Consider the following 25838-nt stretch of genomic DNA (forward strand, 5'->3'; position numbering starts at 1 on the left):
ACTGAAATGTGAAGAGGGGTAGGTTGGTTCCTTCCATCGCTCATTCGGTCGTTCATTCATTCATATGCAGCCATCCATTCATTCCCCTAGCGTGCACACTGGGGGGGGGGGGGGGGCGGGGGGCGGGGCCTGTGCTGAGCGCTGAATGAGTAAAATATCGTCTCGACTCTCAAGGTGCGACTAGTCTGGGTGAGTGGGTGGGGGTGGGGGGTCGACATGGGAGCAATTTGGGGGCTGGGGAGCACACTTGTTATAAATGCACACTTTGAATCCACTCCCAGATCTATTAAGCGGGAAGGTCTGGAGGTGGGGCCCAGGCACCTACACGTGCAGAAAGAATCCTCAGGGGATTCTGATGCACAGGACGTTGACAATATTTGGATAGTATGATGTCAGGCCAGGGGCTCTGGAACCCAGAAGACCTCCGCCTGGGAGATCCTGGACAGCTCCTGGAGGAGGTGAGATCTGGAAGTTAAATGCGTCCGCCGCAAGCAATAAGAAAATAACGCCCGTTCTCTCGCCTGGCGGATTCTGTCGTGGGCGAAGAGGCGGCGGGCGGAGCCAGCTCAGGCCCCGCCCATCGACCTGCTTGGTCAGGTGCGGTCGCCTTCCGAGGTGTCTTGGCCTGCGGGGCACTCGTAGCCGCCCCTTTCCCAGGTGACGCACATTTGAGCCGCCGTCGCTCGGCGCCCCGGGTTCGAGTCCCCGTCTCGGCCGCCATGGCGGACGCGGAGCCGGAGGCTGAGGACGGCAGCGAGGGCGGCGGCGGCGGCCGGGCTCCCCCGGGCCAGATCGGCAGCGCCGCGCGCGTGGCCCCGCTGGGCCCCGAGCAGCTGCGGCGGGTGCTGGAGCAGGTGACGAAGGCGCAGCCGCCCGCCGAGCCGCCGCCGCCCTTCGTGCTGCAGGACGCGGCGCGGCGGCTGCGGGACGCGGCCCAGCAGGCAGCCCTGCAACGGGGCCCCAGCGCCGGGCCCCCGCGCCCGCAGCGCCTGCTGCCGCCCAAGGTGAGGCGCCGGGAGGGGCGTGGGGAAACCGAGGCCCCGCGGGAGCCTAGGCCTCGCGGCGGCAGGCCGGGGCCGCGCCCCCGCTTCAGCTTTTCGGCCTTGGAGCTGCCTGGCGGGAGAGGCCAGGATCCGCCCGCGTTGAAACTCAGGGCGTCCCCACACTCAGCTCCATAGGGACGGCAGGGCACCCCCACCTGTCACCGCCCCGGCGTTTTCAGCTCCTCCGAGTCGCCGCGCTCTAGGAACCGTTGCCCACGCTGGGCCCTCTGCCCCGGACGTCCCGATGCCTTGTCTGCCTTCACAGGCCTGCCCAGGGCTCCTCCGTGCCGCCTAGCTCCCCTTACGGGCTTTTGTCCATTCCTCCCGCGTTCATTGGGCACGTACTGTGTTCCAGGCGCTGCCTTAGGTGCAGGTGGTGCAACCCTGAACACAGTCAATGAACAAGAACATAAGGCAGGTTCTGCCAGTGACAAGGGGCCGCTGTAGAGGAGTGCTTTTTAGGCCTGACGCTAGAGCTGAGACCTGAACGGATTAAAAGGACCCAACGTAGAGAACTTTTCAGGTGGAAAGTGCTGCAAGTGCCACGGCCCGGACTAAGGACAGAATTAAGTACATTATAGTAGTTTGATGCAGGACTACCACCCTAAGTGGTGGTGCGTGGATTCCTAACCCCCGTGCCCAGCCCAGTGCCTGACACACACTCAATCAATGAAATATGTGAAAGCACTTTGTGTACCACAAAACATCCTTTCTCGGTGGCATTATCTCCCGGGTCACACAGCTCTTGGCTGCTAGGGAAGTTGGAACTAGAACATGGTCGTCCAAGCCCAGGGGGTCCAGTGTAGCACCTGAAGCCAGAGGTCCTTCACATCACCTGTAAAATCACATCCTCTTTCAGCACTTGGGTTGTAAATGAGATGATGCTTCTCCTAAATTGCCATAGAGATGCTTCTTCCATTAGAAGAAATAGAAAGACAATAGAATCAACAATTTTCACTGTTTTTTGTTTTTGTTTTTTTAACTCAGTGATTTTGGCTGCTTAGAGTTGTACCCAGTTGGTTGTCTCACTAAAGTTTGAGAAGACGAGTATGATTCTGCCCAAACACCATACTGCCTAGAGGCGTGACCTTGGGTAGCTCAATCTCTTTGGGCTTTGGTTTCCTTGTTTGCAGGAGGAATGGCTTGTTGGATGAACTTTCTGGCTCATAATCTGTTGAAGAAACAAATGCCTGCTGCATAAGCGATGCACAACTGTGCACTTCAAGTCTGTGAAGTCAGAAGGATGGGGGTGACTGCCGTTTGCAGAGCCTCCACTCCATGCCCAGCGGTGTGCTGGGCTGCTTAGTTCTCAGCAGCCACACAAAAGTCTTTGTATCAGCATTTTACAGATGAGGAACAGGCTTGGTAGGGTTGAGTCACTTCACCAGGGTCCTCCAAGTGTGGCTGCACTCCAGGGCCTGTTGAATGTGGCCACAGTTTTTTCGGTTTAGTGTGGCAACTTAGGAGAGTCCAAAAATGACATTTTCCCTAAAATGAAAGCAAACTTAATCAGAATTAGGCAGCATGATTGTACTCAGTAGCTAATCTATTTCAGATGATATAAATTCTACCTGCAGTCACAAGAATGTAATTTTGTGGTCTATTCAGCTAATACTCTTTGAGCCCCAGCTGTGCCGTGGAGGCCATAGAAGTAAACCTGATGGGTACCTTGCCCCTATGGAGGTTATGATCTAACCGAGGAGGCAAAACATGACTCAGAGAACTTCTAGTCAAGGTCAGAAAACTAGAGATACAGATAAAGAGCTAAATGCATTTGGAGAAAGGGAGAGGTTATTTCTGGCTGAGGGGATCAGAAACAACTTTGTTAAAGAGGTGGCTTCTGAACTAGATTTGGAAAGGTGGGTCAGAGTTGAAAATACATAAGAAGGGGGTAGAGTGGGGTGTGCATTTGGAGAACCCAGGCCTTGTTCTCTGTGGAGAGTGGTGTGGATCAGAAGACAGACCAAGTGGACACTCTCTCCCACCGGTCAGATTTTGGCTCCTGTCTCTCCACATCCTCTTTGCTCCTGCCCCACAGAAACATTTCCAGTCTCCTCCTTCACACCGTGCCCTTTTTCATGCATCTGTGCATTCACACATGTTTTTCCTTACACCTAGAATACTTTTTCCACCTGGCAAAAGTTCTACTCAGCTTTCAAGGCCCCCCCACAGAGACCACCTCTTCTGGGAAGCCTAGCATCTCTGTGCTGTTCACACCTCCTGCCTCTCTTATTGCACCTGTTGTACCGTGGTGTCATTGTTTTCCTGCCTGCGTTCTTTAGGGAACCTGGTCTGCCTTCAGAATCTTCAAGCGGAGCTTTTGGAAGTACAGATTTGGGGGCAGGAGATCCTGACTCAGCAGGTCTGCAGGTGACTGAGGCAGGGCAGGGCAAACCACGCTCCTCCGGAAGGCTGAGGCTGGGACTTGGCTTACCTTTATACATTGGCACCCAGAGATGCTTAGTAAAAGTTTGCTGAGTGAAATAAACATATATGGAAGTATCAAGCATAATACAGAGATACTTAGTAGAAGTTTGCTGAATGAAAATAAATATAAAAAAGTATCAAGTATAATACTTGCATGGTAAACTAGTCTGGATAGCAGATTAAAAAATTAGACAAGTTTTGCCACTGTGGTAATCCTAAAACAATAGGATTTGGTGTGCATGTGTGTAATGGCATTATCTGGAAATATCCCAAGAGCTTAGAAAAACATCCTAAGTGACTGGTAGTAAAATGAAACCAATACAATTCTTTTTTTTTTTTTAAAGATTGGCATCTGAGCTAACATCTGTTGCCAGTCTTTTTTTTTTTTTTCCTTCTCCCCAAAGGCCCCCAGTACATAGTTGTATATTCTAGTTGCAGGTCCTTCTAGTTGTGCTGTGTGGGATGCCGCCTCAGCATGGCCTGATGAGTGGTGCTAGGTCTGTGCCCAGGATCCGAACCGATGAAACCCTAGGCCACCAAAGCAGAGTTTAAGAACTTAACCACTCAGCCTTGGGCCAGACCCCTAAAACAGAAACAATTCTTAAAAGATGTGCAAAGTAAATTTAATTGTCATTTGATTCACAAGTAGCCCAGGAATTGGCAACTCATGGGACGCTGGCACCAGTCCTGTACACTTCCTCATAAAGCAATGTGTTGAATTGTCTCTGCTACTTGTATTAGGTGTGTAACACACATGCAGACTCCATTTACATTCATACAGACTCCAGCTTGATTTCAGTGAGGGTTTGCATTCTGTCCTGGGGGAGGTTTTTATTGGCCTTCCACTTGGTAGAGGGTTGAGTCTAAAGAGGGCCTGTTGGTGGCCCCAAATCAGGGGTTATCAGCTGGCAGCGATTTTGGCAGTCTGGAGACATTTTTGATTGTCACAACTTGGGGGGCGCTAGTGGCATCTAGTAGGTAGAGGCAGGAATGCTGTTCAACATCCTACAGTGCACAGGACAGCTGCCACAATAAAGTATTGTTAATCCAAAATGTCAGTTGTGCTGAGGTTGAGAAAGCCTGTTCTGGATAATGAAGTTTGTCTTTCTTTTTTCCTTGGAGAAAGATGCTCATTATTTCTGCTCTGTGAAGGCAAGAACCTTGTCCGTTCCCTGAGCCCATGACAGCTGTATGTATCCCTAACACCTCTGACATTGTCTCTGGCACATGGTCACTGCTCAGTAGCTATTTGTGGAGCGTTGTTGCCAGCAGCCCTTCTGTTTGGTGGGTGCTTTGTTGTTACAGATGGTGCTGCTTTGAACCTTCTAGACACACATCTTTGTGCCTATGCCTGTATTTCTTATGGATTCCAAGAAGTGGAATTGCTAGGTCAAAAAGCACATGCATTTAAAATTTTGTTAGGTGTTAAAAAAAAACTGTTGTTCAATATATGCAGCCCTTAGGTATGTGCCCTGGAGAAACATACGTATACACACACATCCATGAAGGTTCAGAGCAGACCGTAAGAGCGTAGATTTGGAGACCACCTGTCCATCAACAGGAGAATGTTGTTCTCATACCGCAGAGAAAATGAGCCCCCAAGAGCTACACATCTCAAAATGGATCTATTTCACAAGCAAGATAGGAAGTAAAGAAACCCAAAAAAGCCCCACTAAGTTGCAGGAGATGATATTCACTCATAGAAATGTTAAGAACATGTCAAAAGTGAACTATATATTTTTAGAGATATCTACATATGTAATATAAAAAACGTGTGAGAACGATAAACAGCAGATTCAGGATAGGGCAAAGAAAAGTGCATGCACACTGGGAGAAAGCGGAGGGTTCATGCGTCCTGGTAGTGGATGTCTTAAGGTGAGTGGTAGGGACCTGGGTTACATTGTTCTCTATGGCTTTTTTGGCTTCCAGAATTTCATTAAAAAATGGGCCCACATATTGAATTGAATCCAATTTAGAGTACTGGGAACTCCAAATATACATATGGTAAAACTATAAAGAAGGATATTTCTTAATGGGTCATGAGATCAATTTAGTGGATTGTGACTAGTATTTTTTAAAAAGCGATGTAGAATAGATATTACCAGAAGGTATTTATGTAGGAATGCTTAGTAGTTTCATGAACTTTTAATTTTATTTATATATGCAAATTTTCCACACTCGCATATGGATGTGATATAAAATACATCACTGTGGTCTGGTCAGAAAGGTTGAGAAACACTGCTGTAAACAGTACAGAACATTGTATAGACTTTTTTGTGCGTAAGATGTATTTTATAATTTAGAAAAAGAATGTTGATAGTGGATTTAAGATGAGAGTAAAATTGCAGAAATGTTAATAGCATAATACTTCTTTTCTCTTTCTGTGTTTAAGCAATTAGAAGCCATTTGTGTCAAGGTAACATCTGGAGAAACAAAAGGTCAGGAAAGGCCGATGCCCCCACTGGCCACCATCCAGCCCAGGACAGCCAGGCTGAGCCAGCCACTCAGAAGGCACTCCAGCGTATTGGGGCTCAGCATCGCCAGTCCTCAAATGCTCAGATCACAGCCCCTCCTGAGCACCGGGCCACAGCCATGTTTCCTGAGTCACTCACCTCAGCCTCCTGTTCAGGTGTTTGTACAGAGACCACTCCCGGCCCTCCGGCCAGGCCCTACGAGGAGAGTCATGGCCCCCAAGGCTCTGAGTGGACAGGGCACCACGTTGGCCCCTTCCTCAGCCTCTGACCCACCAGCAATAACATCTGTTTCCACCAGTTCAGCAAATTTATTTATTTCCAACTTTCATACAAAACACACTGAGAAACTAAAAAAATCTTTAAAAGTGAAAACACGTTCTGGACGGATATCTCGACCTCCCAAGTATAAAGCTAAAGATTATAAATTCATAAAAACAGAGGATTTGGCTGACGGTCACCCATCAGATTCTGATGATTATTCAGAACTGAGTGTGGAAGAAGATGAAGACCAGAGGGAAAAGCAGGCGCTCTTTGACTTGTCGAGCTGCTCTCTGAGGCCCAAAACTTTTAAGTGTCAGACATGTGAAAAATCATACATAGGAAAGGGAGGACTGGCCCGGCATTTTAAACTCAATCCTGGCCATGGCCAGCTGGAACCTGAGATGTTGCTGTCTGAGAAAGCCAATGGGAACATGATCCAGGGCCGCGAGGAGAGCAGGACCACTAGCCTGGCGTCCCTGGAGCTGTCCACGCCAGCTCTTCTAAGTGAGGAAGGGGCCCGGTCAGCACGGGGTGGCCTGCAGGTAATGTTTCTGTCTCGTGACAGTGTCCTTATTCCTGCCCCATCATCCTTAAATTAATCTTTATGGTGTCTGATGGGGCTTCAGGCAAAGGCTCAAGCAGAAACAGAATCATCATAATGGGGGATCCAAGCTCCCCTGCCATTGTCTGCACTGCTGCCAGATAAGCGAGGAGATGTGTGTTTTCTGTCTGGTGTACGATGCTTTACTGAATGTGTTCAATGGCAGCTGCCAGTTCTTTAGATTTGGTCAGTAGAACTAATCGCAGAGCACTCAGCTGATTCTGCGGTAGCAGCAGATCTTGGGAAAGGTCCAAATGGGGGATAGCGGTCCACAAGGCTGCTTCCTGGAGTGTCAGATTTTTTTTTTTTTTAAAGATCTTATTTTTCCTTTTTCTCCCCAAAGCCCCCCAGTACATAGTTGTATATTTTTAGTTGTGGGTCCTTCTAGTTGTGGCATGTGGGATGCCACCTCAGCATGGCTTGATGAGCGGTGGCATGTCTGCCCCCAGGATTTGAACCAGCAAAACCCTGGGCCACTGAAACGGAGTGCGCGAACTTAACCACTCAGCCACAGGGCTGGCCCTGGAGTGTCAGCTTTAATACACTGCTTGGCGTCTTCCTCCTCGCTTGCCTCTTCTAAAACTTGCAATCAAACAAAGCAGATATAAGTCAGTTTGAGTTTGCATCACCATGTCAAGATTTATTGACTGAAATTTTAAGTTACTGAATGTGTCGTGTGCATTTGTGTGCCCTGTACAATTATTTTATTTTAAGAACATCAGCTGGATGACTTTAACCCACGGCAGGCCCTGGGGTTGCCTTCATCACACTTTGCTTCAACCTCCCTTCTTCCTTTTCCTTTGACTTTCATTGGCTGTTATTTGTGTCTGTGCTTCCGACTAGGTAGTTATATTTATGTTAATTTGTAGTTTTTCAAATGTTAAATAGAGAAGCCAGCATTGGAATCCATATGACTACTTGATGGGAGTTTTTGACTTTAGTGACTTGGAAGGTGTTGAAAACCGAGTGCCTACCTGCTCTGGCCACCTCGTTCACTGCCGTCTGACTGGGGTTCCTGAAGGAGGGGTGAGGCTGGCAGCAGCTTTGGCTTACAGATCAGCTCCTTGGGACCCGAACAGACACTGTCTGGGCCCAGGAGATCTGTACTGAGGTCAAGTGCTAGAACCATGGGACAACCCTGTGTTAGGGTTCAAAAATATCTCGCTCTGTAGCTTTAGCTTCAATAATAGTAACACCGTTTATTGCATGCCTGCTTTGGGCAGGAGCCTCACATACATTTCCTCAATCCTGTGAGAGCCCTGAAAAGCGGGTGCAAGAGTTTCTGCCTGAGATGAGACACTTGGGGCTCAGAAGGGATGATGAGCATCCCTGTTGAGGCACATCTAGGACTCCGTCCAGGCTGGGAATTAGCCCCAGGTCTTCTGATGTCAAAGCCCATGCTCTAGACCCGGCTGCCTCTTAGAGGAGGTTCTGCGCCTCTCACAGCTGGTAAAACCCTAACTTTTGAGAAACCTGTCTACTTTTCTTAAGTTGTAGTAGGACCAGGGTGACAGGTAGTTTATCGTCTAAACCAGGACATTTTGAGAGTGAAAGGGCATTTTTAGTAATTCCAAGGGACAGGAGGCACACTTGCGACTGTGTCAGGATGACCAGGCTAACTGGCACTTTCTGTGTCTTTCAATAATGAAATCCTACACCAGAGCAAAAGCAACTTCTAAATATTTGACTTCCTGATTATAGGCACCTGGCCTTGGGAATGGTGGCTGTCCAGATTGCCTGTGAGGCTGTGGGTTCCTGGGGCTAGCTCCCTCGGACCGCTGGGTTAGAGGGACATGCAGATCCGTGTCTCTCCCCTCCTTTCCCGAGTATGCTGTAGAGGGCCACATGGTATAAAGCCACAGATAGACCTGGCATTCCTCTTGAAGCTTCCATTGTAATGAAGATTTGAAGGGAAAATTCTTTAAGAGTTAAGAAGACATGTTTTGTGCTCGTTTTCCTTGTATTAGTTCATTTAACCTTCCAACAGTCCTGGGAGATTGTTATATTATTGTTTTATTATTATTATTCCTATTTTCTTCTTCTTATTCCTCTTTTCAAATGAGAGAATTGGCAGGGAATAAGGAAATAACTAGACAATGTCAGATCCAGAATTCTCTTCAAAAAGCCATGCAAATCTATGGAGACAGAAATTAGGTTAGTGGCTTCTAGGGCCTGGTGGGAGGGAGGAATGAGTGATGCTAATGGGTCCAGGGTTTATTTTTGGGGTGATGAAAATGTTCTGGAATTAGATAGTGGTGATGGTTACGCAACTTTTGGATATACTACTAAAATCTACTGAATTGTATATTTTCAAAGAGTAAATTTTATGGTATTTGAAATATATCCAATAAAAATAAAACTTTTCAAAAGTCATGGGAAAGTTATGAATTAACAAAATTCAGGTCAATTTTTAAAAATCTTTATTAAGAAATATATATATTTAATTATTTTATTGAGGTCATAATGGTTTATAACACTGTGAAATTTAAGTTGTACATTATTATTTGTCAGTCATCATATATGTGCCCCTTTACGCCTTATGCCCACTCCCTAACCCCCTTCCTCTCTGGTAACCACTAATCTGTTATCTTTGTCCATGTATTTGTTTATCTTCTACATATGAGTAAAATCATGTGGTGTTTGTCTTTCTCTGTCTGGCTTGTTTTGCTTGACATAATACCCTCAAGGTCCATCCATCTTTTTGCAAATGGGACGATTTTGTCTTTTTTTTATGGCTGAGTAGTATTCTGTTGTATATACAGACCACATCTTTTCTATCCATTGATCAGTCGATGGGCACTTGGGTTGCTTCCACATCTTGGCTATTATCAATAGTGCTGCAATGAACATGGGGGTGCATGAGTCTCTTTGAATTGTTGATTTCAAGTTCTTTGGATAAATACGCAGTAGTGAGATAGCTGGATCATATAGTATTTGTATTTTTAATTTTTTGAGAAATCTCCGTGCTGTTTTCCACAGTGGCTGCACCAGTTTGCATTCCCACCAGCCGTGTATGACGGTTCCCCTTTCTCCACATCCTCTCCAACATTTATTTTTTTGTCTTGTTAATTATCGCCATTCTAACGAGTGTAAGATGATATCTCATTGTAGTTTTGATTTGCATTTCCCTAATGATTAGTGATATTGAATATCTTTTCATGTGCCTGTTAGCCATCTGTATATCTTCTTTGGAAAAATGTCTGTTCATATCCTCTGCTCATTTGATCGGGTTGGTTGCTTTTTTGTTTGAGTTGTGTGAATTCTTTATATATTTTGGAGATTAGCTCCTTGTTGGATATATGATTTGCAAATATTTTCTCCCAATTGCTGGGTTGTCTTTTCCTTTTGTTCCTGGTTTCCTTTGCCTTGCAGAAGCTTTTTAGTCTGATGTAGTCCCATTTGTTTATTTTTTCTTTTGTTTCTCATGTCCGAGTAGACATGGTATTCAAAAAGATCCCTCTAAGACCAATGTCACAGATTGTGTTGCCTGTATTTTCTTCCAGAAGTTTTATGGCTTCACATATTACCTGCAAGTCTTTAATCCATTTTGAGTTAATTTTTGTGCATGGTGTAAGATAATGGTCTACTTTCATTCTTTTGCATGTGGCTGTCCAGTTTTCCCAACACCGTTTACTGAAGAGATTTTCTTTTCTCCATTGTATGTTCTTGGCTTCTTTGTTGAAGATTAGCAGTCTGTAGATGTGTGGTTTTATTTCTGGGCTTTCAGTTCTGTTCTATTGATCTGTGCATCTGTTTTTGTACCAGGACCACGGGGTTTTGATTACTGTAGCTTTGTAGTATATTTTGAAGAGAGGGATTGCGATGCTTCCAGCTTTGTTCGTTTTTTCTCAGGATTGCTTTAGCTATTTGGGGTCTTTTGTTGCCTCATATGAATTTTAGGATTCTTTGTTCTATTTCCATGAAGAATGTCATTGGGATTCTGATTAGGATTGCATTGAACCTGTAGATTGTTTAGGTAATATGGACATTTTAACTATGTTTATTCTTCCAATCCGTGTACATGGAATATCTTTCCATTTTTATGTCATCCTTGATTTCTTTCAATAATGTCTTATAGTTTCATTGTATAGGTCTTTCACCTCCTTGGTTAAATTTATTCCTAGATATTTTATTCTTTTTCTTGTGATTGTAAATGGTTTTGTATTCTTGAGTTCTCTTTCTGTTAGTTCATTATTACAGTATAGAAATGCAACTGGTTTTTGTAAGTTGATTTTGTACCCGGCAACTTTGCTGTAGTTGTTGATTATTTCTAATAGTTTTCCAATGGATTCCTTAGGATTTTCTATATAGAAAATCATGTCATCTGCAAACAGCATGAGTTTCACTTCTTCTTTGCCAATTTGGATACCTTTTATTTCTTTTTCTTGCCTAATTGCTCTGGCCAAAACCTCCAGTACTATGTTGAATAAGAGTGGTGAGAGTGAGCACCCTTGTCTTGTTCCTGTTCTCAGAGGGATGGCTTTCAGTTTTTCCCCGCTGAGTATGATGTTGGCTTTGTGTTTATCATATATGGCCTTTATTATGTTGAGATACTTTCCTTCTATACCCATTGTGAGATTTTTTATCATAAATGGATGCTGGATCTTGTCAAATGTTTTCTCTGCATCTATTGAGATGATCACGTGGTTTTTATTTATCATTTTATTAACGTGGTGTATCACACTGATTGATTTGCAGATGTTGAACCATCCCTGCATCCCTGGTGTAAATCTCACTTGATTGTGGTATATGATCCTTTTAATGTAATATTGTATCAGTTTGCCAAAATTTTTTTTAATTCTTTTTTTTGAGGAAGATTAGCCCTGAGCTAACTGCTGCCAATCCTCCTCTTTTCGCTGAGGAAGACTGGCCCTGAGCTAACATCTGTGCCCATCTTCCTCTACTTTATACATGGGACGCCTACCACAGGATGGTGCGCCAAGCAGTGGTGCCATGTCCGCACCTGGGATCCGAACTGGCAAACCCTGGGGCGCTGAAGTGGAACTTACGCACTTAACTGCTGCACCACCGGGCCGGCCCCAGTTTGCCAAAATTTTGTTGAGGATTTTTACATTTATGTTCATCAGCAGTACTGGCCTGTAATTTTCCTTCTTTGTGTTGTCCTTGTCTGGTTTTGGTATCAGAGTGATGTTGGCCTCGTAGAATGAGTTAGGAATTGTTCCATCGTCTTCAATTTTTTGGAATAGTTTCAGAAGGATAGTTATTAAATCTTCTTTGAATGTTTGGTAGAATTCTCCAAAGAGGTGCACCTACAACACGACTGACAAACAATAATGTACAACTGAAATTTCACAAGATTGTAACCTGTCATTAATTCAATAGAAAAAAAAAAAAAAGAATTCTCCAAAGAAGCCATCTGGTGGTGGACTTTTATTTTGGGAGGTCTTTAATTACTGTTTCAATCTCTACTTGTCATTGGTCTATTCAGATTTTCTATTTCTTCTAGATTCATTTTTGGGAGGTTGTATGAGTCTAAGAACTTATCCATTTCTTCTAGGTTGTCCAATTTGTTGGCGTATAGTTTTTCATAGTGTTCTCTTATAATCTTTTGTATTTCTGTGGTATCCATTGTAATTTCTCCTCTTTCATTTCTAATTTTATTTATTTGCGCCTTCTCTCTTTTTTTTTCTTAGTGAGTCTGCCTAAGGGTCTGTCAATTTTGTTTATCTTCTGAAAGAACCAGCTCTTAGTTTCACTGATCCTTTCTACTGTTTTTTTGGTTTCTAGTTCAGTTATTTCTGCTCTAAGTTTTATTTTTTCCCTTCTTTGCTGACTTTGGGCTTTGTTCTTTCTCTAGTTCTGTAAGGTGTAGTTTAAGATTATGTAGTGGTAGTATCTGGTCGCAAATTCCACCAGCCACCACTGAGGGGGGCAGGAGTTCTGTTTTCTGAGCACACCCACGCCCCCTGGCAGTTGTGCCCATCCTGGAAGCTGTGCGGATAGGGCTCTCTGCTTCTGGCTGCTGCTACTTTACACACATGGGCGCAGGCACTCTGGCGGGCATCTCCTGCCCTGGCCGACTGGCTGTGCTGATGGGGGCGAGGGGACACCTTCCTTCCGGCTGCCCTCGCACTCTGCACTCACTGGCTGCCTGCCTGGGCTACTCGTCTTGGTGAGGGTGCCCCCGCCATTGCTTAGCTGCCTCAGTGTGGAGCGTTCCTGTGGGCTGGGAGGCAACTCAGAGCAAAAACATCCCTGCACTGTGGAGGGAGAGGAGATCCACGTACCTCCTTCAACTCCCTCTTGGGGGAATCCAGTACCCAAACTTTCAGAAGTATGGCTGTGTGGATCCCTCAGATGTCTGTTGTGTGAATGTCCTCTGTTGGTTTATGAATGTCATTTTCCTTGTGTTTTAGTGGGGAAAGACTAAGGGGAGCGCTTACTCTGCCATGATGCTGATGTCACTCCCAGGTCAATTTTTAATATGACAGTGATGTCAGAGAAATTTCTTGTTTCATTTTGGGCAGCACCCCAGGGTTATGGTTTGTCAGCCCAGATTTACTGACTTGCCTTATTCATCTGGTGGTGTTTTTTTTTTTTAAAGATTTTGTTTTTTCCTTTTTCTCCCCAAAGCCCCCTGGTACATAGTTGTATATTCTTGGTTGTGGGTCCTTCTAGTTGTGGCATGTGGGATGCTGCCTCAGCGTGGTTTGATGAGCAGTGCCATGTCCACACCCAGGATTCGAACCAACGAAACACTGGGCCACCTGCAGCAGAGCGCGTGAACTTAACCACTCGGCCACGGGGCCAGCCCCATCTGGTGTTTTAAAGGGGTGCTTTGGGGCCAGCCTGGTGGCGCAGCGGGTAAGTTCACATGTTCCGCTTTGGCGGCCTGGGGTTCACCGGTTCAGATCCTGGGTGCGGACATGGCACCACATGGCACACCATGCTGTGGTAGGCGTCCCACATATAAAGTAGAGGAAGATGGGCACGGATGTTAGCTCAGGGCCAGCCTTCCTCAGCAAAAACGAGGAGGATTGGCAGCAGTTAGCTCAGGGCTAATCTTCCTCAAAAAAAAAAAAAACCCATAAATAAATTAAATTAAAAAAAAGGGGTACTTTGTTGGGAAAGTTTAAAGTGCATTGATTATAGTTAATGTGTCTTCATTAGGCAAAGAAGAATAATTTAGCAAGTTCCTTGCTTTTGACTTGAGATTTTCCTGCCTTAAGGTTTTCATTAGGGTATATAAAGCATAATTATTTTATTTTTGTTTTGGGTGTGCAACACTGTCTAGAATGGTCAGTCTGTAGAAGTTGAAGAGGCCTTGGTGTCTGAACCAGAAAATGGAAATTATTCAGCCCTTTTGGGATCAGAGAGACATCCAGGACCTAGAAAAAGTGGCTACTCCATCCCCCCTGCAGAGTCCAGCACTGCTGTCGCCGAGCAGAGCAGAGCGGCTCACCCGCGCATGGGAACTGGTGCAGCAGGTGTGCAGAGCACGGCGAGGAGGAGAGCCAGGCTCAAGGAGGTGCGTCACTTTTAGAACCCTGTTCTTGAAACCTGTTTCTTTGGCATGATATGTGGCAATTCACTGTTAAGTTTCTGAACCCAAATACCCAGATTGACTCAATAGTTCACCTGAAATATAATGGGATGAAGTATATAATAAATTCAAGGAGAGTATTATCTGAAGAATTCCTAGGTTTCCCTGTTTGAAATGACCAGAAGGCCTTAGGTATAGCAGAGCTGCTCACCTTTAGAAGCTTTGGAATAATTATAACCTGTGTTTTCATGGAAGCAGTTTAGAAAACAACAGAAATGGTTTTCTATTTTTTTGGTAAAAAGTTTCAAGGTACAAAAGCACATTTCAGGTTTTGAACCCTGAAGTCCCCATTCCAATCATTGACAGTAGGCTTAGTGAATTTAATGGAATTGACTTGGAAAAGTGGAACCCTAAACTTATCCAAATTGTCTTTGGCTAGGATGTATTTATTTTCCTGGTAATGGCCAGGTGAATAACAACGAAAATAAGTGAAACATAGCAAGAGCGAGCACAAGATAAGTGAGACAACTGGTCCTGAAAAGAGTGGCCATCAGGGGGCTCAGGGCCTCCAAACTCCTACACACAAGGGGAAGGAGTGGTTTTCAGAGGGGAAGTGGTTTTCCTAGAATGCTTCATAAGGTTACGTGTTCTAGCAGGAAATTTAAACCCTGATATGAATTAGCTTTACTCCCGTTGGGGCTTGTTGATGAATCCTGGATGACTGATTTTTAGGAGTAGGAGGTAAGGTCGTCCTTGATTTGATTCATTCATTAACATTCAAAATAGCCACCATCTATTGAGTACTTTCTGCATGGTGACTCAGCTACACTAACCCCTGTGCCTCTGTGCTAAGTTCCACTTACACTTCATTCCTTGATTATCTCGACTTAATAGATGAGGAACCTGAAACTCAGAGAGGCTATATAACGTGCACAAGGTCACTCCACCACAGAGAGCTGGCAGATCCAGAATTCGAATCCAGGATGTTTGCTGTCTACTATGTAGGAGCATGTGATAGGGCTTCTGAGATCAGTGAGGCGCCATCAGCTCTGTGCACCTGCGACTCTAACGTGATGATACCATCAACTTGATTTACAATGCCATGTCCGTCACACAGGGAATTGAGGACTGCTGTCAACAATTAGAGATGAGAATCCCCCCAGAAATGGGCATTAATTTTACACATTAACTGGATGCCCATCAGGTATCAGGCCCTGTCCTGGGTGTGGAGGGGACAGTGTGCACAAGATAGACATGGCCCCCGCTCTGGGGAAAGATGACAGCCAAACCAGTTGGCAAAAGAACTGCCAGGCGGACGTGAATGTGAAGCTGAGAATTGAGGAAACACCCTGCCAGCTGTTGTGACGCTTGCGCAGAACTTAGGCCAGGTCATGTGAGATAATATCCCACATTCCAACCTCCCACAGCTCCTGGAGTACTGGAAACGAGCTGGTCATTTTTCTCTAAGGGCTTTTGAAAGTCATAATTAAACATTTTTTCTTCCAAATGAGAAGGTTTTCCTTTGGCTTTTCTGACTGTTTTATGACTGTCTGTGGCTCTCCTCTGAACCCCCTTCCAGTCCTTTGCAGCTCCTAATTGATTGATCTTCCAAAGCCTAAAGCTTGTGACCTCCCTGAGCCTCATAAGACTTTCTGTCTCTAAGACTTCTCAGCTTTCCCCCCTACGTTAATTGCCTCCCTGGGTGACCTCAACCATCCTTCTGGCTTCTCAAACCATCTTCCCTGTGCTGACTCCCACATCTTTACTTCCTGTTCAGACCTCTACTGAGTTCGGAGCTCTGATTTCAAACATCCCCACCTGTGTGTCCTGTAAACCCATCAGCTTCCATGTCCTAGCAGAGCCCACAAGCTGGCTTCCTGTACCACTCCTACCTTGTCAGGGATCTGCCTGGGTGCTCAGCTGGGAGCCCAGAGGTATCCATGACTCCTCTTTCCCCTTTACTCACTCCTCCCCATGTCCTGAGGACTGTGCCCTCCCTACATCTCTCCTTCCCCACACACCCACCCACCCCTGTTGTCACTTGGGTCCTCATCTGTCTTCTCCTGCATGTACTTTAGCAGTGGTCTCCTGACCATAGGCTGCCTCAGGGCTTGTCTGCAGTTCTGACTCTGGCACTGTTGGGGAGACCTAGAGAGGAAGGAACTCATTTCCCCATCGCTGTGTCCTTACGCGGGGCCTGGCACCCTGCGCACAGTGCTGTCACAGGGAGTCAGACTATAAATCCAGAATTGATCGTAGTACTTTGCTAATGAGTGAACAAGTGAGATATTTAATAAAGCAGAATGTATATAGTTTAGAGCTCCTTAATCTGGGATTTTTGGGAACTTTCTGTCTTTTATGTTCTTTGTTGCACGAACTTGTTGGCTACTAGAAAGTTCTTGTGGGGCTTTCAAAGATGTCATACGCTTTCTTCTGGTAGTTTCTCCACCAGTGTGACCGGGACGATCTAGTGGAGTTGGCTCTGCCTCACCTGGCTCAGGTTGTGACCGTGTACGAATTTCTTCTGATGAAGGTGAGTCTTAGTGTGTCTAAACAAGTGAAGGGTGACCTGAAGTTGTTTAGAAAGGCATCCTTCATACCTATTTTAGAGTCAGGTCGTTTGGAATCGTTTCCTTCCTCCAGGACAGGGAGTCTGCTGCTGCTGCCCGGGTGCCTGGCAGAGGGGCCGGTGCCTGCATGGCCAGGGCTCTCACGCAGGCTGCTCATGGACTGCCTTCACTGTTTTAATTTAACTTTGCATGGGAGGTGCAAAAGTGGTAGCAGCAAACCACGGTCAGCCCACAGCCCTTTTCACCTTTCTCCCTGGCGCCCACCTGTCCTCGCTGGCCTCTTCCACTCTGGGCTCTGCTTCCTGACGAGCCTGTTCTGACATGCAGCCTAGGCCACCTGTGCCCATTTCCAGGCGGCGCCAGCACGGCTGCCCAGAAGAGTGAAGGCCTGGCCCTCTTCCCATCTGTAGGCTCTGGGAGCACGCCCTTCCTCAGGGCCTTTCTGCCTTCCTGACCTGCTCCCCCAGCCACGGTCCTCTCGTGGCTCTCACCCTGGGGGCAGTTTGTTGTCTGCTCTGCTTCTCCCCAGGCCCATTCTGGTGTCTCCCCGAGCACAGCGCTGTGTACGTGTAGGCTCTTACTGGGGAGCGAAGGAAACATCTGCCACTTTGACAGGCCCCTGTAGACTTGAGGAAGTTGTATCCTTCTCTCCTTTAAGTATCTTTCCGTGTTTCCCCTATCATTGCCTCAGGTTCAAACATTTTTGTCATCTTTATCTTTACTCAGGTTGAAACAGGTCATCTAGCAAAGCCTTTTTTCCCAGCCGTGTATAAGGAATTTGAAGAGTTACATAGAATGGTGAAGAAAATGTGTCAAGATTACCTCCGTAGTTCTAGTCCATGTTCTCAGGAGCCCCTGGAAATAAAAAACGATAAGGTAATAATCTCACATGGAAAAAGTTTTGCTCTTAGAGTTAGCCAAAAGAAGGCTGTTCATTTAAAAGGGAGGATTTTTTAGTAATGATATCTTCATAGTCAACTTCTTTTTACCTCTTTTTCTCATCAAGTGAAAAATTTTTTTCTTAATATAAAAGCAATAAATGCTTGTTTAGGAAACGCAGAAATGCAGATAAGACAACGAAAATTAGAAACATCAAAATCCTCCCACTCACTCTTGGTCACAGCTAATACCACAGTTAAGAGGGTGTGTTGTTTTCTTCTTTACGTAGGTTTTTGGGGATAGGTTACACAGGGATCAATAGTTATTGTTTGTGGTTGCTTTGAAAAAATTCTCATTTCAATATCATCATCAAATTGCCTTTAGGTATATTGAGTTCTTGGTAAAAATACGTTTTGAACTGATGTGATTTTACTTATTTTGGATAAAACCCTTTGCTGGGCATGGCATGCGCCACATGGTCAGGTCATTCAGGGGCCTCTCACTGTGCCCAGCCTGGAGACTCTGACCCTCATCCCCACCGCCCGGGCCGGTGAGCATCTCACTGACTCCAGTAAAGTCCCTGTGCCCCCTGGGTCTCAGCCTCCTCCTCTGTGAAAGGAGAGCACTGAATGGATTGTCCTCCCTGGCTCCCACAGTGTCATGGTTTTAAATAGTACCTTGTATATTAAGAAAAATTACTCGTACAACAAAGAAGTATACTTGGACTGTGTTGCCTTTAACTGCTCTTAACATTTTATTAAACTGATGATGGATCTGGCTATCTGTTATTAGAAAGATTAGCATTTTACGGAGTATGTTACTTCTGTAGCAAGAAGTCTTAATCCACACTATAATATAATACATGGGATTTTTTTTGTCTCTCCAAAGCCCCAGTACATAGTTGTATATCCTAGTTGTACGTCATTCTAGTTCTTCTATGTGGGATGCTGCCACAGCATGGCTCAGTGAGTGGTGTGTAGGTCTGTGCCCAGGATCTGAACTGGGGAACCCTTGGCCACTGTAGCAGAGCATGCAAACTTAACCACTTGGCTACAGGGCCAGCCCCAATACATGGGATATTTTGTTCTTGATTTTTGGGGGGTTTTTTGGGTCATCATCATTAGTTTTATCCGAATTCAATAATTAATATAACCTAATAAACTTTTATATTTTATTTTCTTAAATTACCTGTTGTAAAAATATAATGGATTTTTTGCTAAGCCTCATATAGATGCCCCAGTTGGAAGTAGTCACTGGTACGTTTTTTAAACTTTAAGTTAAACAAGTGTGAGCATCATCCTGTCATGAAGTGGACTGGATGTGTATGAACACTGTGCATGCCCACTGGGACCTGTCTTTGTAGGCAGCTCAGGCTGTGCCACAGCCTCTTAGGAGCAAGGACAGTGGCTCAGTTTGCAAGGGACACTGTCAGGTTGGTAGGCGCCAAACTTGCTGCCCCCATTCTGTACTCTAACCCAGATCTGCTGCCCTCCCTTCCTGCCCCACCCCCACGCTCTGTGTGTTCTCTTCATGATGTCCTGTATAAATGACGATATCTGTCAGTAATGACCTACATCTGCTGCTCTACACAGGCCTTTCACATGGAATCTAATCTCATCTTCACAAAATCCCTTCAAGGTGGCTGTGGTCTCCCTCATGTGAGAAAGAAACTGAGGCTCGGGAGATAGATGGCTGCCAAGGTCACCCAGGTGGTGAGCAGAGAAGCCGGGGTCCAGCTGGCTCTCAGGCTCTCACACCCCTGCCCTTTCCACCAACTGGGAAAGGAGATCTGGTTCTGGAATAGGCAGGGTTACTTTTCTGAAGGTACCAGTGAAAATTCAAAAAAGGAGGAACAATGGGCAAGAAAGTTACGTTGATATCAGACTAACATTATTAAGTGTGTGCTGGCACTAAAGAGTGTTACAGATTTTTTTTAAAACTTTTTTTTTAAGATTTTATTTTTCCTTTTTCTCCCAAAGCCCCCCGGCACATAGTTGTATATTTTTAGTTGTAGGTCCTTCTAGTTGTGGCATGTGGGATGCTGCCTCAGCATAGCCTGATGAGCAGTGCCATGTTCTCGCCCAGGATTTGAACTGGTGAAACCCTGGGCCACTGAAGCAGAGCACGTGAACTTAACCACTTGGCCCTGGGGCTGGCTCCCTAAAAAACACTGTTAGTGTCCTCTTCTAAACTGTGCTAACAGAGACCCTTCAGGTTCTGATAATGATCTATTTTATTATCAGCTATTCCATCTAACTTTATGCAAGTACTTATCTTCATTTTCCTTATTGTTTAGATGGCCCATCACTGTACAAAGTGATTTCATAGATTCACTCAGTCCTTTAATTCTTATGTGTTCTATAAGTTATGCTTCTAACTCGTGTGTGTTTTGAGTGAAGCTTTTGTCTATTGGCCCCTTTCTTCTCAGGTTGCTGAGTCATTAGGAATTACAGATGAATTCCTGAGGAAAAAGGAAATACACACAGATTGCATTCCAGCCATGTGCACCAGCCAAGAGACGGATGGGGAGGAGCTAGAGGAAGCTAGCCGACAGAAGAGGGAAAATGAGGTGGGCATGGTTTGAAGGAGGTGCCAGGTACTGTCTGTTCAATGTTGAATTATTGCAGTTTGACTTCAATTCACAACACTATCCTTCAGGGAGAAGAGGTGCAAGTTTGCCTATTTCTTCCTAGTCTTAGCTGATGGGGTCTTCTCTTCATAGACTGCAGAAGAGGGGCCAGCCTCAGTGAAAAGGACCAGAAGAGAAACTCCACCCCAGGACACCGTGGAGCCCTTTGCCGACAGTGGAGGCCAGCAGAACCTGGCCTTTTGTGCTCCAGCTGCCAGTGAGGGTAAAACGCTCTTCGTGCTGTGTGCCCTGTGGCTCAGAGGCCTGCTCTTCAGGATTGGGTGTCCCTGGGGCCACATTTAAGAGGGCCCTCTGGTTTCTCAAGAGATTTGTCCCAACCTCCCAATGTTCCATCATTCCATGTTCATTCCCCATGAGTCTTGAGGTCTTTGAGGCTTTCTCAGGTGCCTTATTGAAATGAAGAGCCACCTCGTGCTGGTGAATGGATTGCTCCAAGGAGGGTCCCGAGAAGTTGAGCAGACCTGAGAGCAGGGACAGGTCCCAAGAACACGCCATGTCTCTGGCTTGGTTTTCATGAGACTTGGCTCTAAGTGCCAGCTGCGAGTTAACATTTGACAACAAGACACATTCTGGCTTTTATTATGGCTCTAGCCGGAACCTATCACCTAGCCACTGAACGTATGGCATGCTAAGAATAATTACACAACTTTCTCAAATCTTATCAAGGCCGCTTGATACCCAGTCTGATCATAAGGCCTCCAATTTAAGGAGGCATTCTCCATTTTAGAACATACTACTAAATTCTGCTGTAGGGGAAGGCAAATTTATTCAATGAGAGCAAGGAAAACTCCCTGACACCTGTTTGGAACACAGCTCCCCTTGCCTAACGAGTCTATATTTCCTTTTTTAGCTTCATTCCTACTTGGAAGGTACCAATCCCAAGTACCAAGGAGAGTTTTTAAAATTTTTTTTTTGGAAGAAAATTAATTTGGACAGCTTGTTTTGGATAGTGAGTACGGTGAGTAGGCCATAACACAGCACACGTGTGACCTCTTGTTCTTCCAAACTGTTTAGGTCTTGCCTCTCAAGTAAATGGGAATGCCTCTCACCTTTCTGAAGACAACCATGCGATGCCAGTTTCTCCTAACCATGGAAGCATAGCCCATGCAGGGCAGCAGCTGAAAGCCCTAGAAGCTAGGAGTGGGCCTGCAGACCCTGCTCTCTTGTATCAGGGTGTGAGTGGGCCGGGTCTTTGCACTCAGTTAGGAGAGCCTGGGATACTGACCCAGGAACAGGTGGCAGCATTCCCCGAAGAGAATGCTCAGGAACACTCTTCAGACCAGAACGCTGGGGACAGCCTGAGGAACCAGGGTCACTGTAGTACCTTGATATCTGCTGGAGGAGGGGAATCCGTGATGCCTGGTGGGTCTGGAAGAGTTGAGGCAGGAAGCCTCTGTGAGATGCCTGACTCCCACCTGAATAGTCAACAGTCCAGCCCCGGCAACGTCCTGCTTACGGAGGTTGCAGCCACTCCGCTGGAGAAAGTTTTGTCCATGGACGTTGTTCCAATAGACTGTGCCTACAGTACTGTAGTGTCCGAGCCGGGGCCTCAGGCTAGCCAGGATGGATCGCTGTCTACTGTAGGGGGTCTCAGAAGCCATGCGGGGGACTTGGATCAGTTCCCTTGCGGGACCGAGGTGCATGCTGACCAGAGAGAACTGGAGAGCATTGTTGCTGTCGGTGAAGCCATGGCTTTTGAAATTACCAGCGGGTGCCATGAGTTGTTGCCTCAGGGACAGGAGCAGATATTTATTCAGACTCCCGACGGGCTTATCTTGTCCCATCCAGGTTCCATAGTGTCTGGGGTGGAGGACATTGTCATAGTGACTGATGCAGAGGGGCCTGCCCTGCAGACGGGCCCACCAGAAGGGGTTCCTCTAGAAACCGTGGAGGAAGAGCCATCACAGTGAAGTGGAGTCAGAACCGCAGTCCTAGATTTGTATGTATTTTATCCAAAGAAGGTCTATTTCAAGTAATGTATATTTTTCTAATGTGAATACTGACACGAATGTTCTATTTATAAAGAATAATGTCTTTCTACGTCACCGTCTACCTTTTTCTGTATCTTACTCACCGTGATAATGGCAGATAGGTTACCTGGGATAATGAATTCCTCTGATACAGCTAACCCTTAGAAGCTTTTGAGCATCACAGTTAATACCACTACACCATTTCCTGACTGTCTGCCCTGCTTCCTTCTCCCCAAAACTATGCCCTTCTCTCCTCGGTGATATGCTGCTTTTTCACCATATCTGGGCTCAATAAAATAGATAGATATGCTAGCCATTCTGGACATTTTATTGGGGTGTAGGAAAGAAAATTGTTTCCACTTGCATTTTTTGGATGAGAGAAGTGAGGCATGAAGATAGGTCCCAGGTGAGGTTAGAGCCCCAGTCCTTTGATGTCTCACTTATAAAGTCACTTATCAAGGTCTCTTTTGAATGATTTCCTTGGCTGTGTTACGGGGAGGGAAAGGAAGGACCATTTGTCTATACTCAGACAAGAGCATCAGAAGGGCACAGCTGTCGTCTCCCCCTGCTGGCAGAGACTGTCAGGAGAGACCCCGAGCAGGCAGAGATGGGATCATGGGCTGCACCCCACCCTGGTGCTGTGCTCCTTCTGGGGCCTGCTGTGGAGGGGCGGGCTTTCTTCCTGGGGGCCAGCATTTCCTACAGCCCTTTTGATGACTGGGGGCATTTCCCTGTCCTCTCACTTGAGCTCAAAGCAGGCTCAATGGGAGCAGAAGGCCAGGTGTCCTGGCAGGATGGAATGGCCAGCAGTGAACAAGAACTCTGCCTAGGAGAGTCAGGCTTGAGGGTCGGGCTGTGGTGCGTCCTGTGGACTCGGGGGCACTTCTTGGGAGTTTGGAGTGAGTCCCACCCTTGGATCCTGGAATGTGGACAGAGCCTCCTGTCTGAGGATCGTTCATAGCCCCCACTGGGCAACTAACACAACAAGCTGGGTCAAATCTGACAATGGTCTAGACTGAGGCCCTGTCAAATATGCATTTATTTTCTGTTTATAGGACTCTATTGAATAGCCCAACATATCTTAATTTCACCATTGTGTATGTGCTACTATAAATGAATAGTGAATTTAACTGATGGAATAAAAAAGTATCCTCGTCCACTGTACAGAGTTGAAAACACAGGTGGCTCTGATGGCAGCACACTCATTAATTCAACATGTGCTTGTTGAGGGCCTGCTGGGTGCCAGGCACGGAATTGACAGCAGCAATGAGGACTGACAGACCTGTGCTTGGGGAACCTGTGCTGTATCTACCAGGACAGTGTTCGCAGGGTCCCCAAATAGAGACAGATTTATAGCACAGTTCCCACATCACAGCAATACATTGACAGGCATAACCTTATTACGTAGAAAACAAATGGAAATTTCCTTTTCTCATCAAGAACTTTCTTTTGTCTACATAATATTTATAATTTGAGATACTCAGATTAGGAGCAAGAGCAAAGAGGCATCAGAGCACAGGCATGGGGACAAATTTCCACCCGAGTGACTCCCTTGGGGTGGCCACTGTGGCTGGCCTTCAACGAGGACATGTGCTTACAGCATTTTTTGCCATTCCTGGTGCTTAGTCCATGTTCAACCATCGTTAATTACTACTACATGTGATGGAAGAAAACTCCGTTGTTTCTGTGTTCCCTGGAAGGCACAAGGGGCCCCACAGCTGCATCCCTGGTCAGGCTCCTGAGGCACCAGTTTCATCCTTTTCCGCCTCCCCAGTGATCTCAGGAGTGCGGAGAGCTGAACGGGAAGAGACAGGCCATGGGAGAGGTGGTCTTTAATGCCCTCTGAGGCCCACATTTTAAGATAAATTTTTATTTTCACCCAGGGAATAATATGCACATAGTTAAGAATGTCTAACGCTGCTGAAGGGCCTCTGATGAGCCATAGCAGGCCTAGCCCCAGCCCTCAGCTCCCCTCAGCTGAGGCGGTTACTTTCTTCTTTTTAGTTGTTTACCTCTACGTGTCTGAATCATGTCTCTCTCACTACTTTCTTGACTTCTTCATATTAGATGTTGTCCATGGGCCAACCATTGTGCGACATGGGGACATGGCTCCCCACTTTAGTGTCCTTCCATCGGGAGTTGGTATTAAGTCCGTGCTCAGTGCTTACACCAAAGCATAAAGATTGTCATTGCTGAACCTTGTGGTGTACTGTGATGACATGTTCTTTCTTGTAAGCTTTTGTTTTTCCTAGAGAGAACTGCCTTGGTTTTTTTCATTTGCTTAGCAGTTCTCTTTCTTTTTTTGCTATTTGGTTTTTATTCTTAACAGAATTATACGTGCATGTAAAATGTCAGTTCTCTAAGACTTATTGTTTAAAAAAGAAAGCAGCCCCTCACTTCCTCTTTTGTGTGATTTGATACACTTACTATAGTTGCCCTGTGATTACCACGCAGGGTTAGCTAACACCTCCATCACATCACATAATTACCATTTCTTTTCTCCCCATCCTCTTCTTGCGGTAACCACCTTTAGGTCTTTTAGCGGTCTCTCTTGGTGTTTCAGTCGACATCACTAAATAACAAGCTTATACTGTCATTTCTTGATGTATAGCAATATTTGGTGACCAGCATGAATGGCTGATAACTGCCGGGTCACATTTTTTATGACAAGCAAATACCGTTCCCAGCTGAGCTGTGTGTGGTGCGTAGTGATTACTTTCGTGCTTTTGTGTAAGCTTTAGTGTTTCCTGGAGTTACAGATAGATATTTTAGTTTTAATTAAATGTACCAATTGTGCATTCATTGCAAAACCGTTCCCCAATCCCCTTCTCTTTGTTTTTGTGGATGTCTACCTTTTTATATTCCTTTTCTATTTGGCAAGAATTTTGGAGGCAGAGGAGATAATTGTGTGATCAGTCGACTGTTTAGAAATCCGATATTGGTTCTCTGATGGCTTCATTGTTCCTAGGTAGAAATTTAGAAATACCTAAATTCCAGATAGAGTGGAAGAGATCTCTTCCATTAATTTGATACGTCTTCCATTCTATGAGGGATCTCTGGGCTAGTGCCACTGGGTAACTTGTTCATGACTTACCTCTTTTTCTTCCATTTGTCCTTAGCAGTATTGATTCTTTCCATTAGTTCTCCTGGGCAACGTGGGTGTCCAGGGGATGAGGCATCCAGCACACGTGAAATGTCCTAGAAAGGCCTAGAAATCCTTCAGTGTCTCCCCTGAAGAGCATTTATTCTTTTCGTACCCCACCCCCCCCCAAACACAAAACTGCCTGCCGATGGACCTCCTGCCCCTGGGGCTCTGTCCTGCCCATCTGCAGCTCATGGCAACAGTCTGCTTCCTAAACGAGCAGGGGAGCACGTAGCAGGACACCATTTCTGCCAAGTGCTAACCAGGCAGTTCCCAGACTGCAAGACATCTGATGGGCTACTTTTTTTTTTTTTTAT

The 25838-nt window shown here is 45.8% G+C and overlaps 1 protein-coding gene across 1 annotated transcript; it reads left to right on the forward strand.

The window, feature by feature from the left end:
- Positions 1-669: 669 nt before the first annotated feature.
- Positions 670-22449, forward strand: ZNF839 (zinc finger protein 839). Its single transcript, XM_008538584.2, has 8 exons — positions 670-1004; positions 5863-6747; positions 14062-14295; positions 16751-16843; positions 17607-17756; positions 20188-20328; positions 20482-20611; positions 21424-22449. Exons 1-8 carry the CDS (start codon positions 720-722, stop codon positions 22317-22319), a joined length of 2814 nt encoding a protein of 937 aa, XP_008536806.2. The 5' UTR covers positions 670-719; the 3' UTR covers positions 22320-22449.
- Positions 22450-25838: the final 3389 nt, after the last annotated feature.

Source organism: Equus przewalskii, chromosome 25 (genome assembly GCF_037783145.1).
Source record: "Equus przewalskii isolate Varuska chromosome 25, EquPr2, whole genome shotgun sequence".
NCBI lineage: Eukaryota > Metazoa > Chordata > Mammalia > Perissodactyla > Equidae > Equus > Equus przewalskii.

Coding starts and splice junctions, on each gene's coding strand:
- ZNF839 (XM_008538584.2), top strand. CDS start 720: ATGGCGGACGCGGAGCCGGAGGCTGAGGACGGCAGCGAGGGCGGCGGC. Junction 16,844..17,606: donor ACGAATTTCTTCTGATGAAG/GTGAGTCTTAGT, acceptor ATCTTTACTCAG/GTTGAAACAGGTCATCTAGC. Junction 20,612..21,423: donor TGCTCCAGCTGCCAGTGAGG/GTAAAACGCTCT, acceptor CAAACTGTTTAG/GTCTTGCCTCTCAAGTAAAT.